We start from the raw sequence: 14,251 nt of genomic DNA, 5'->3' as shown, positions 1-14,251 counted from the left end.
CCAAGGACGTGTCCTCAAAGTGTCTACATGCCACTGGCTCCAGCAGTGAAAGGATGTCCACCGCAAAAATGTGAGAACTGATTTTATCCGAAGGACTGTGTAAGAATCAAATGGGTTGCCTGTTTGTGTTTGCTGGGTTGAAGCGCCCGTTGGCTCTTCATTGACATCGTAGAAATGACCCATGTGTCTCCATTGATAGACTGAGGTTAATATAACATTTCATTTGGTCCTTTAACCAAATGAAAGTAACCTTAATCTTCCTTCAGATAACATATGATGGTCACTTCTTCTGAACAAAGAATATAAGGCTTTTCACGATAAAGGAGAACTTTCAGCCTTCCTGTGGCCCATTGTGCCCACCGTCACCCAGTGGAAAGGATCTCACCAGTGCATTTAGCTAACGCTGTGTTTAGCTGCACCACGAATGAATGTAAGCAGCACCGAGACACGGCTACAGAAAGTTTATCCTGACCAATGAGATGCGAGGGAGAGGTGTGAGGACTCTTTATGTCCGCTACACCTGGATCTTTCTTACGCGAGAGCACCGAAGGATGGAAAGACATCACACACACCGTGGCACCATCCTGATCCCAATATACAATGGATGGCTGCTCCCTCACGCACACACACACACACACACACACACACACACACACACACACACACACACACACACACACACACACACACACACACACACACACACACACACACACACACACACTAACCGTCCCAGTTCTCACGGTGCGTCAGTAGGCCATTGATGTAATTGCAGGAACACAGGAGCCAAGCTGGATCTCCGGGATGGAAGCGTGGCGGGGTCATGTCTCTGAGGACCTTGCAGTCTCCTGGCTCATAGAAATGAGTCCCCGTGGGATCCTCTGCACCGTAACAGCACCAGAGCATCTCCATGATTAAATACGGCTTGTGATGTAATGGTGGGACAGCGGTCTAATCAGCCAGAGCAGAGGGGCTTCCACTACTGGTGGTGCTCTTTTCTATGCAAAAATGGGCAAAAGCGCCAACAGCTGGCAGCCAAATGCTGGCAGGCGGTAGCTGGTACAGCTGGTGCAGTTTGTTTCTACCAGCTACGTTGGCAGATAAGCGGCATCTTTTCTGTTTGATTTGTTAAGCATTGAGGGGAATTGCTCCGCTATAGCGTCTGGTGGATGTAAAGGGAGTTAACCAAAATGCCAAGTGGTTTAAATTTGGCAGTCAAGTAACTAAAGCAGATACTCAAACTTAAGTCGTAGTCAACAAACCAATGGGTGACGATGACTACGTCCACTTCTTATCAAACGGTGTAGGACTGGGACGTTCATACAGGAAACATGGCCAACCTGTTACCTGTCAGTCCCCTTAACATCCAGGCTGTTCCCAGAAGGAGTCCCACTATAAGAGATCCAACAAAGACAACTAAAGGAACCGAGTCAGAGTAATTTGTCTTGTGTGTTGCCTCATTTTTTCTCATTACACCCCGTCGGACAGAAGGTGTTCTTGCTGAATCCGTCCTAATTAGAGTGGAGAGGAAACCTCAGCTGTACTGTCGTCTAGTTGCACTGCTGTTTCCTCTGTTGTAGTGAAAAGCTTGTGCTGGCGCTGATGAATGTCTTCTAGCTCGGAGACTCTTCAAACCCCCTGACTGTTGGCCAAATTTGCGTTGAAAGGACGATAAAGTTGTGAATTGGTTGCTTTAAGCTCATGCACACACGCGCACACACCTCGCCGTGTAATTTATGGATGTCACACATGCACACGCCATTCCCCTAAGCAGAGGATCATGACATTCCTAAACAATGTGCACACACGCTTAGAATAAGCTGTCTGGAGAGAGGTGTTTGAGCTGTGTGTGTGTGTGTGTGTGGAAGTGTAAAACTTGGAGTGAAACCATAGCTGATTAAACTTCTTTTTTTTTGTTTTACTACAGATAGATCCATCTGTGAATTCCTGCTACAGTATGTCAGAGTGTAAACAGGTCTATGATTCGCACTGTTAGGAACAAGATCGCTCTGATCAAGACTCATAAGGTCAAGATTCCTCCAGCAACAAAAACAACACGTAACGCACAAGAGGGCTGGATCTTTGACAGAGTTAAAAAGAAAAAGAAAAGGCAAAACATTAACAAACCTATCTTGAACAAAAGTGAACTGTTAATATAGCAGAAGAGCTTGTGTCTGAGCTTGGAGTTTTTTAGTCTGTGTTGGCAACAGAAAATAATGAGAATCATTGCTGAAAATAAATATGCGGTTCATGTTTTTAAAAATAATGAAATCCAACTCTGTTACTAGTTTGTAGAATGGTGTTACCGTTAACAATACCAGGGTCAAGGCGCTGTGATTCAGAGGCGGAGAATGACTGAAAAAGGCTGTTCTCAGTTCTGGTGTGGGGTACCAGGGGCCTCAGTGTACACAAAACCAACCGGACTAACAGGGAAATGGAAACGGGGTCCATTTTAACCCAACCAAGCTGGTTAGGTGTGACAGCACCCAAGGGTTCCATGAAGAACCCTTTTCATCCAAATAACCCTTTTTGGAATAAATAGGATTGTTGAAAGCTTGTGACTTAGAACCATGATGGTTGTGGGTTGTGCTGCACCACATCGTCCCTGTGCCTTAAGGACCCTAATGAGGAACCCTTGGTGTGCTTTAGATAAAATGCTTGGAACATAAAAGAGTTCTTGGTAGAACCCCCTGGGTAGGTTCTAGATGAAAACATTGGAATATTAATGAGTTCTAGATCCAACTTCCCGTGTAGGTTCTAGATAAAACCCTTGAAATACAAAAACGTTTGTAGTTCTTGGTAGAACCCCCTGAATGACTTCTTGTTAGCATCCTCATGAGGTGAAGAGGATCTGATAGAACCTCCTAAGAGGGCTCTGAGTGGAACCATTATATCATAGGAGTGTTATCTGTAGAACCTCTAGGGGAGTTCTGAGGTAGAACTGTCAAAAAGGGTTCTGCTATGGGAACAAGTCAAAGAACCCTATATGGTTCTAGTTAGCACTTCATTTCTAAATGTGAGAGTAGCTATTTATATTCTTTAAAGAATATAAACTCCAGAACAGACTAATATGAAGCGGGGCAGTGAGCATTGTTTCATGTACTGTGTCACTTCAGGGGACCTATGCAATGCCCCCCCCCCCCCGTCTACATATCTCCTGCCCCTGATGGGAGAACCTAAAATGTGTTTCTCTTCCCTCCACGTCCCTCGCTGCCTTGCAGGGAAACGTTACAGGGTTCTAGGCTGTGAAAAGCCTTCCTGCACGCTTTAACTGGCGCCTCACTCGCCTCCTGACAAGAGTTGCCAGGGAAACCGTTGCTAAGGGAGCGTGGGCGGCAGCATGGCCCGAATCCCAGCACGCACATAGACATACGTGCACATGCACACGTGTTCCTTTTTTCCCCTCTTTGCATCGACTTACAATGACTGAGTTGCAGGCGCTCTGAGGATTTGGGGCAATATCGGGAACGTCAAATGGCTTATTGTCAGAATTAAGAGCCAAGCAACATGAAGCAGGAGAGCTGCATAGACAGAATGCAAATAACGCTACGATAGCATCTGCAGTCAAAGGGTATGAGGATCAAAGGCCCTCAATACCCTTTCATTCTTACAGTTTAAGCTATTCATTAGAAACCTGAGACATTTATCCAACCAACCATTTGACCTGGACCAGTCCCAATTAACCAAAACAACACAAACTAAAGCAGAACAAAACTCTACAAGGGAAAAAGAGTATTAGAAAATAGATCAGTTGAAATCAGCTTTAATGGCAGTACACAAGGAATTTGACTCAATGTACTTACACATAGTGTGAACATTGGGGAGACTGTGACGCGTCATGTTTACATTTTTAATGTAAAACAGCTTGGATGCAACGCCTTGTAAACAGTAGGACAACAGTACAATGGTGCTGGACTAAACGTGGAAAGATTAATGCAGTAATGTAACGTGGACTAAAACAAGAAAGAGAGAATGTAGTAAGGACGGTTTGAAACACACCAGCAGCTGCAGTCTTGGTGGACAGGTGTCTACGTTGCGGTCCCAGCCTGGAGACACGCTGCTCCGTCAGCCACCATCAACCCAGAACCGGTTAATAGACCCACAGCTGTAGACTTATACAGAGCTGTGCTCTCTATGCTCAACTCCATCCTGATCCTGTCAGTCTGCCTTCAATTACCAACAACTTTGCATTTATAACATGTTCTCGATGTATTTTTTTTGTTTTTTTTCCAAATATTGGGGTATTAGCATATTAATCCTTGATTTATGGCCAAAAGTGCTTCTGAAATCACAAATCCCAAGATGTTTATTTCATCCTTCCCGCTGTCAGCTGCTATTCATGTTGGTTGATATAACGTCCTCAGTTGTTTGAAAAATGACGTCACATTTGGGTTTTGCTACTTTGCCACAAGTGACAACTGTGCTAAATCTCCAGGGACAATGAAGTCTGGCGAAAGCGGTCAGCCAGCTGGACTCAGCGGCTTGCCTGATTGGCTTGCAGAACCAGGAAATGGTGTATGAATGGACGGGAGCCCAGATGGACCATATGGACCTACTCTAGTGAGGAGCTGGTCCAAGTGTGTGCGTACACACACACACACACACACACACACACACACACACACACACACACACACACACACTCCATGTGTTATGTTGTGTCCCGCTAACATAAGACCTCAACCGCGTTATAATGGCTAAGCTAACATATTGGTTTTTAGAGATGTTTCTGTGTGTGTGTGTGTGTGTGTGTGTGTGTGTGTTACTGTCAACTGGGAATACACGCGGATGTCAGCACACACTCGTGACAATGTGCAGAGCAGCTGCTGGTGTTTTCATCTTCTGAGTGTTAAATACCAGCAGCTACGTGCTAACAGCTAACACAGATCTCTCTCTCTCCTCACCGCCTCTCCATCCTCACTTTCATTCAAGACCGTGCGACACATTCCCTCCCTCCCTCCCTCCCTCCCTCTCTTTCTCTCTCCCAACACACACTCCCCTCGCTCCCACGCACGGCACATCTATTTATACTGTGGCCTATTATTTCCAGCTCGTGTCTTTTTAATCCGAGGGTAGCACCCTGCATTCCTGAACAGGTGGGGTTTTTTTCTGCACTCTTCCGTGACCTCCTACGCTCGCACATGCAGGGAAAATCTCCATCGATCACCGCCGAAGCATCGCGCTCCACCTCTTCTTCATCCATCTCTGTCTGGATGAAAAGGAGGATCAAGGAGAGCGATGGAGGATGGAAGTCAGATGAGAAGGAAAGGCAGGTGAGACAGTGAGAAGGAAGGGAGGAATGCACCTGCTGTCATGTGACATTGGGATTGTTCCAGCCTCTCCATAGCTGAGTGATCTTGATGTTTACTCCTCGCAGAGGAGGCCACGCTGATGACGTGTGAGACTGAACGTGTGTGGTCACTGTGGAATGAGGTGAGCTCATTGTATTTAATGAGGCGGAGAGGAACGAAGAAATGGGGAACGTCTCGTCGGTCATCCATATCTCCGGTTCTCTCTCTTCTTCTTCTGTCTCCATATCAGGCTTCATGGTTTAGGGGGACACACATTCCTCATGAGAGGCAATAACGAAGTGAGACGAATCCAAAACATTAGCTGACGCGTTGAGTGAGCCCATGAATGAATGATTTGACAAACATCTTAGGGTATTTCCCCCCGTTGTGCCATTGAGCTTTGTATTCTTTTTACAATGGGCTGACTGTGTCGACGCTTATTTTAGATAGTGTTCCAGCACGAGGAACCCAGTAAAGACCTGGTGTGGATCTGGTGGGCGGCCTGTCCTCAGCGCACAATCTGGAGTTGAAGGCCACCCACACGACCCGTCTTGAAAGGAGTGTGACTTTTTGTGCCATGTCATCACCATTATTATAAATACAACCAAATGTGTTCAGTGTCAAAATACTCAAGTTACAAGTCCTGCATTCAAAATGTCACTTAAGTATAAATGTGTAAGCGACAAAATATACTCACCAAGTACAGGTATACAAGTGCCCCAAAAAAGTATACTCATTATGCAGAATAATATACTTACGGCACACCCTGCAGCATTAAAATAAGAGGTTTTCTAAAGGGACTCTGGTGCTCTGAAGCAATACCACTTTTGTCCACAGGGGGCTGCCAAATATCAACACAAAATCAAAGTCCCTTGTAGTAGTTTTGAGTAGCCTACCAGGACTTAGTTTCATTCCACCACTACTAGAACAAGAGCACAAGATTGTGTACAACAGCACAAAGTTATTTTCTTTAACATTAAAATCTATAATATTTATTTATTATAGCCAATACTATAGCCAGGCAGCAACCTCCGGTTCTGTAGAGTGAAGCCAACGCAGAAGTGTCTTAAAGCTGCATTCTCTCTAGTGTCCATCAGGGGGCGACTCCTCTGGTTGTATAGAAGTCTAGTCTAAAATGACTCTACTTCTCTCTTGATTTATTACCTCAGTAAACATTGTAAACATGAGTTTATGGTCTCAATCTCTAGTTTCAAGTCTTCTTCAATACAGCATGATGTTCATTTAGTAAATGATGGTCCATTTAGAGTCAAACAGACCATAAAGCAGGGTATGCTTTAGGGCGGGGCTACACAGTAATTGACCCTACCAGAGCCGTATACGGCGTCTCTACGTCACTCCTCCACCGTCCAAATATGGTACTACGTCCACTTCTTCTATACAGTCTACGACTATAACTTACAGGTCGGTCCAAGCTAGAAAGGTATTCATGAAACAAATGAAAGTCCTTAAAGTGCTCTGAAGAAGGTTCATGATTCAAAGCCTGGACTGACGACTCATTCATAATAGATGCCGCTGTGCAGATGCTTATTGCCAGACTGTGAACTGACAGCAGCGTACTGATGAGATGTGGAACAGCTGCTCAGAAACAACCTGACAGTGTTTGTTGGCCAAACAGACCCTTCCGCATCTTCCAAAGCACATGTTAGTGTTCCCTTTTCAAGACGCAGAAGTGTGCTGCCAATTCATTTCTCCACTGGTCTGCTCCCTCCTCCTCCCTCCTTTCATCCTTTCCTCCGCTCTCTCTCACAGTGGGCCGATATTGGCCTCTGTATCAGCAGAAGACCTCGGTCACCGATCCGCTCGCTGCCTGCCTGTCATCCGCTGCTAAATGTGGAGCATGACCGGAACCGAGGGGGAGAGGTGAGGAGAAAAAGAGAGACGGATGAAGAGAGACACAGAGACAAAAGGGTTGAAAGTGAGGAAGCAAAAAGGGAGAGGAGGAGAAGAATAAAGGGAGAACATGGGCGGGGGGGCTGGCAGCCAGATCCATCCGTCTCTCTCAGACCTACACAGTCTGTAAAATTCCTGGCAGACCAAAGTTCACCTCAAAGAGAATTAGAAGCAGCATTGAGTCACACCTGAAGAATGCTTTACTACTTGTGTGTGTGTGTGTGTGTGTGTGTGTGTGTGTGTGTGTTCTTGTACTTGCTGCATAGTGAGGACCAAAACAAGGTTTTTCACCAACAGAGTGAGGACATCTTTGGAAAGTGAAGACATTTTGGCCAATCCTCACTTCTTCAAAGGCCATCTTAAAGGGTGGAGACGTGGTTTTAAGGTTCAGGTTAGAATTAGGTTTAGGTTTGGGTTAGGGGCTAGGGAATGCAGTATGTCAATGAGGGTCCTCACAAAGACAGAAGTAAAGGGATGTGTGTGTGTGTGTGACTGACAGAGAGAGAGAGTCTAGTGTGAATGACTGAATAAACACAAATGATCCCACGATCAAACCCCCGTGAGTAACGCAACGCAAAAAACTTGCTTCGCTTAGGTGTGAACACAGCATAACACATATTTACAGCAGCTGAGTTTCTCTCCTGTTCTTGTCATGTTGTTATTTTTTCATGTATTTTGGAAGGTGGTCCTAGAAACAATCAGAAGTGTGGCCTTAAGTTACAAACAAGTTGAGAGCCGCTGCCGTGATTCATCCCTCCACAATGTTAAATAGGTGTTGCGTCTATTGGGAACAGGATATGATTATCCTTGAAGCCTCCAGTGAGCCTTTTATTCGCTCGTATATGGTGGACACTGACGTTATGACGGTGTTATGTTGTCCAGTTGCCATTCGTAACAATGTGGTGAGCGGCAGCTGCCGTCATTGTTTGGCTCGTCTACCTGCTGCTAAAGTTAGACCTCTACGTCTCCGCGTGGTCACGTGTCGTCGATGAATATACTTCTGTTCAAAAAGGTCCATGACGTGCCCCCGTCTGTGTTTGAGTGTGTGTAATTCATTCTAATCAAATTCTTCTGGTGGACAGGAGTCTAAACCGTGGCCCAACAGCTGGCCTCCATTAATACAGCTGTGTGTGTGTGTGTGTGTGTGTGTGTGTGTGTGTGTGTGTGTGTGTGTGTGTATGCAAGTATGTGTGTTTTCTAGCTGTTCCAGAGTCTCATTATTACCTGAGGGAAAGAGTGGCCTTGTATGGGGAAGAAAAACAACTGTGGGTGTGCGAGGCTTTGTCTGAGTACACGTGTGTGTGTGTGTGTGTGTGTGTGTGTGTGTGTGTGAGAGCCTGACATGGAAGAAGAAGGAGGGACAGATATGAAAGAAACAACAATTTTCCGTCATTTCAAATGTTAGGGTCTTTATCAGTCCAGGTGTCCTTACCTTCTCTGCAGTTCCATCTCTTCTGGTGTGGGGCCATTCTGAACCTGGGGGCCCTGTCTGGGCAACGTGGGGCCTGTAGGGGGCGACACACACACAGACGGCTCCTGTTAGACATTCGACTGACATCCTCATTGTGACGGACATTGAACTCCTCAATAAACAGACACAGATCTGTAAACATACCCACGACATGTTATAATCTGCTCATAGCACTGTGTAATTACAGTGAGAAGCACTACAGCTTCACCAGGCTTTATAACAACAATCATAACACATTTTAGAGCACGTTATAGCGACTTAAAAGGTCAAGCGTCACAATACTTCATAACTGCCGGTCGAGCCAAAACCGAGCACCGCCCGCAATACGGAGCAAACTTTCTAATTTTGCAGCGAAACAGAAAACTAAAAACATGTTCGTGAAAACATTTGAGGTGAGAAATAGGCCGGGCAGTACCGGAACGCTGACTCTGCTGTTTGATCAGCGCTCGGCTCTGATTGGTTGTCTTTGTCCTTTAGGCACAGTGGAAATCTTGTAAATGAGGAACGTCATTTTATATTTTGTCTCTCTACTGTCAGGATATAGTGACAGTTATAATAGATGAATCAATAATCGGCCTTGTGAGCGCAGGCATTGGCCAATTCCGATCATCTCAAAATGACGTTAATTGGCCCCATTAATCCCTCTACCGCTATTTAGATTATTGATACATTAACATGCAGCCAATATATATACATGCTATGTTTTATAGTGCTGAAAAGATTAGTTGATCACGCGATTAGTCAAGCAATAGAAAAATCATCAGCAACTACTTTAAGTCACTGAATGTAGCCATCTTTGAAACGGGGATATTTGCTGCTTTTCTTGGTCTTCTATGTTCTTAAGTTTGTGTCCATGTCATGTTTCCTTTCAAGTGCACGTCATATCTTTAAATGAAGAAACAGGTTTTGTAGAAGAGTATGTTCATACCGAGCAAAGTAAGTATTAAACAAATACTGACATTGTTGATGGATAAAAACGTTAAAGGGTACTCACACCTCTTCCAAATATAAAGAGAGGCTCCTCATGTCAGCATGGACTAGGTTCTCACAGTATGACTCACAGTCACTTTACCAATGAAGATGAACCAGGTACAACAGGTGGTGGTGATTTTCATGTAACAGCAGGGATTATATGAAGCTATTAGCCAATCACTGAGCAGCTGCTTTTTGCATGGCAAAGTAAGAAACCAGTTATTTCACAGTCCTAGTCGACCTGTTCCCAAGTCATCCAATACCAACGCCGGGTCAGCACCGTCTGATACACACTGAGGAACCCTTTAGCTCAGGGGTCACTAAAAGGGGGGCCACGGTCCGGTTCCGGACCCAGACGTCCTTGTATCCGGACCCGGACCTATAACCAGAGGGGTAATTGATATTTATTCAATTTTAACCGGCGCAGCTTTTCCAGCCTTTACGGCACTCGTTCAGCGGTGCAGGAAACACAGCGACCAATTACATCACGTGACGCTGCTCAGCCAATCAAATATGTGTATTCTGATGAGCATCAGAACTTTTTGATTGACATCAGTTCACACCTGAATGAGCTGAATTTAAAGCTGTGTAACATTATTCAAAAGCTTTCTGTTCTGTATTTCATTTCATAATCCGGCCCTGATTTCACTGGATAAGAGAGAAGAACATTTATTTATTATTATTATATTATGTATTATTTATAATTCATCCAGTTCAATTTGAAATCTGGCAATAAATATTGTTTAGATATTCAATTGAACGTTCTATATTTGAATTGACAGTTGTTGACTACATACAGACATTAATACAACTATAGGCTACTTCGATATATATGGAACTAAATCATAGCACAAGTTAGATATCACTGTGATGTTCTGGACCTTCTCTAACTGGACCTCGCTGAATTTGAATTGCCTAAACCTGCTTTCGAGTCTGCATGAGACGAACCAGGCTTTCAACTAAGTCCACAGTAAACCCATCCACGTCATTATTAGACTGTCAGAGCAACAGACCAGGTTTAAAGAGCGATAGAGGTTAGGGTGGACGGTTGACTCAATCAAACACAGGACTTTACCCCCCCAGGAGACCGCTGTTGGTGTCCCGTGTGAAACCAAGTCCACATTGACTTATTTGATGATACTTTTGTAACGTCCGTACTTCACTAACACTAGCTACGTAACGAACAAAGTTATTTTACCAAACAAACAAACTTATATTTCAACCTAAACCACAACCTTTCCATAAACTTAACTGGGTAGTTTTTGTTGCGCAAGTAAACCTAAAAAGTACCAAAACCTACATTGAAAGTTTTTGAAAACGTAACTGATATGGAACCTCGTCACGTTAACTTTGAGCTCCGTTATAAGCAGGACTGTGATCGAGAGAGACGTGAGCAGCATGCATGAGAATGAGCTACAACACACCAGGTCTACGTGTCTGATTATCTCAGCTGTTTGAAATGTCGCTATGCTGGAGCTCCGTTAGCTCCAAGCAGCACAGCTGACAGCTAACAGCTGACGTGACTTCTCCTCTTGCCAATTTAAACAGATTTTTGGTTCATAATGTAGTAAGTAGTATTATTAGGGATCGGAGACCGGGAATCATTAATGCCGACCTCCCGATCTCATATCTTTACTGAATATGGGCCCCTAATAAGCATCACATTTATTTTTCATTTGCCTGATGGGACAACGGATGCTAATGAGACGTCTTTTCTGCAAAACCTGAGCAGGACCAGATGGACCAACATGGTGCTCCTTCTCCCTCTGTGTAGCACACAGCACACACACACACAAGGACCAGATTTGAGCAGAATTAGTATTCAGTCAAGTGTTAACTGTCTGAACAGACAGACGGACAGAGATAAAAGGAGCAGAATCTGGACTCGGGCCAGGCTGACGACTGATTCTGAATACCAACGCGCTCACAAACACTGACCCCACAACGCCATTGGCGCTGACATTAGCTACTTTTCCACAAGAGGAGGAAGCAGCGATTGCCGCTTCTGAGTCAAAACAACTCCCAACAGTTGTCTGTTGTTGTTGTTTTTTTCGTTAAGACCTTTGGATCCTGCCGGCAAATTGCAGAACACAAGACACAGAAGAGCAGAGACACGATGCACAGTTTTCTAATCGCATAGAAAGACAAGTTGAACCTTGAAATCACCGAACAAACGTGTGCACGGATACGCAAACATGAACGCCAAGTCATCCGAGAACAGTAAAGGAGACTTGTGTGGGACTTGGCTAATAAAGAGCGAGTCCTAACGCATGAAACCAGTAGCGTCAGCGTAGCCTTGATATTTGAAACAGACTGCACAAGAATCAACGCTCAATGTTTCTGACAACAAAAATAAATACACTAAATCCGTCACATATTTAACCGTAACCCATCTTCTGTTTCATCTTGTTTTCAATGCAGGAAACATCTAGTGCTGAAACCATTCACTTAATAACCACAACGTCATCGTCAACATTTATTATAATCACAATGTCTTTTTAAATCCCTTCCAGGTCCTCCAGTTTGAGGATTCATCTCATGCAAGGTTGGGTTTGAGTAGATGGTTTGGATCAGGTTCGTGATTCTTTCAGCTCAGATACTAAAGAATCTCTCATCGTTCCTCATTTCTTCTTATTTACTACAAGCTAACATAGCTAACTCCTATTTTCCATACAACACACATAAACAATTTGAATGTAATCTATGTAATGGTGAGCTGGGACAGGTGACGTCTTGGATGGGTGGGTCTAAAAACATTGGACTTTCACCCAGGAGACCGCTGTCAGTGTCCCGTGTCAGACCAGAAGTCAACGTTGACTTATTTGCCTTGTAACTTCTGTTCTTAAGTTCCGTAGTTCTTTCAAACCAAACCGCGATCTTTTCCTGAGCCTAACCAAGAAGAGTCGCTCGTGTTGTCGTCATTCTTACATTTGCATGAAAAAGTAACAAAAGAACCTTTGGTAAGATATCATAACAAACCGTTTATACGAGGATAAGTTGCACTCCGTAATGTGAATGATCTCAACGTTTAAGGAACGCCTCATTAACCCATAAAAAGCTACCCGGTCAATCACAGATGAGGAGCGGTTTAGCACTTAAAGAGATACAGTTACAGACACAAAAACTATGAAGTTGGACGAATCCAAGAGGCCAAATCCAAAGCCCGTGAGCCAATCCGACCTCTGCCAGAGAACATTCTGGGATCTCTTACAACGGCATGTAATGAAACAGAGAGAATGGTGTTCAGCGTCTCCGGGGAACGCGGGCTAACCACGTCTACATCCAGCTCTCAATCTTCCGTAATTATCCAAATCCTCTCGTGTCATTACCGTCTTGATGGTTTTCCTTCGCGCACAGGCTCAATTGAAACAGTATTGAATTAAGCCGCGTCCACGGGCAGTCAATATCTGCGAGTGTAATTGCTGACACGGTCTCTCGTCTCCCTCGTCTTCCGCTGCCTGTGGGTGTAATTGTGTTACTGTCTGCTCTAATAGAGCTTATGTGCAAATGACAGAACGCAGGCAGCAGCCAACAGGGCAGGGTTGGAGACTAAAGAGCAGATAAACAGGCCCGCCATTCATTTGAGCCCTCGGTTCCTATTAGACCCAGCTTCATTTTACCGCACGTCTTATTATCTAACCAACACGTGGAACTGAAATTTTGTGGCATCTCTCATTTTGTGATTGTTAACGTCACAACGCCGACTGGACCACCGACTCTTCTGAGGGTCTTAAAAGATGTGAATTGATTCAGTGACCCGAGTCAACAGCACTTAGGCTTGGCCCGCATCCAAAAGCTCTGTCTGACAGGATGCTGGGAAGGACAGCAGGAAGCACAGAACAAAGAGACACTGGGCTGTGCTCCACTATATCAGTAAAGGTAAAATGGTAAATGGACTTTTCTAGTCCTCCGACCACTCAAAGTCCTTTAACACTACATGTCTTCATTCAGCCATTCATTTTTACATGAATATATTTTTGCAAACTGTTGTTTTTGTGATAAGTACTTTCTAACAGAATATTACGCAGAGAAAAAAGTGACGCATTTCTTTTAAGGAACGAGGTCTGAGCTTTCAAACTGCGAAAAAAGGCTTCGACCAATCACGTTCAAACACACACAATTCTACTAACTAAGAACACAGTAGAACTTTATTACTCCTTTCAACCTTGACAAAAGGCAGTGCAGACCAGGTCCACTCCTTCCATTCTTACCTTTCACAATAAAAGCCCTAGACACATACTCAGCAGATAGCTGACAGTAGTTCAGGCTATACAACAACAGTTTAGCTCAGACAGACTGTCGGACGCTGCTCTGGGTCAATAGAAGAAAGGAAGAAGAAAATATAACAAAATGTAACCAAAAACCCCCCAAAAACAATCTAAACAACTGATAATAAAGTCTAGTAGCTGACCCCCCCCCCCCTCACAGAAGCCTGCTCTCCTGTACCTACATGAAGGCAGCGTCAGCGTGGGCCTCCTCTGGCAGCAAACGTAGCGCCACAGTCCATGCGGGGCCCCGTCTGACCCGCTGCCGGGCCTCAGTGCGACCGCCGCCCTGCTGCCAGCCCCCCCACCACAATCCTGGGAGCTCACATACAGAACCATGG

At 44.6% G+C, this 14,251-nt stretch overlaps 1 protein-coding gene across 5 annotated transcripts in view; it reads right to left on the bottom strand.

Annotated features, from left to right (window-relative positions):
* The window catches only part of enah (ENAH actin regulator), a 111,986-nt gene that overhangs the window by 27,643 nt on the left and 70,092 nt on the right, over positions 1-14,251 (bottom strand). For all 5 annotated transcript variants that reach the window (XM_068708766.1, XM_068708765.1, XM_068708764.1 and 2 more), the window contains exon 4: positions 8,635-8,707. In XM_068708766.1, coding sequence (XP_068564867.1) covers positions 8,635-8,707 — 73 coding nt within the window. The remainder of the gene's footprint in view (positions 1-8,634; positions 8,708-14,251) is intronic.

This window comes from Cebidichthys violaceus, unplaced genomic scaffold (assembly GCF_023349555.1).
Source record: "Cebidichthys violaceus isolate CVI_PGR_0920_01 unplaced genomic scaffold, fCebVio1.0.p SCAF_14, whole genome shotgun sequence".
NCBI lineage: Eukaryota > Metazoa > Chordata > Actinopteri > Perciformes > Stichaeidae > Cebidichthys > Cebidichthys violaceus.
Note: the sequence above shows the minus strand (reverse complement) of the source record. Positions and strands in the feature narration are given on the sequence as shown.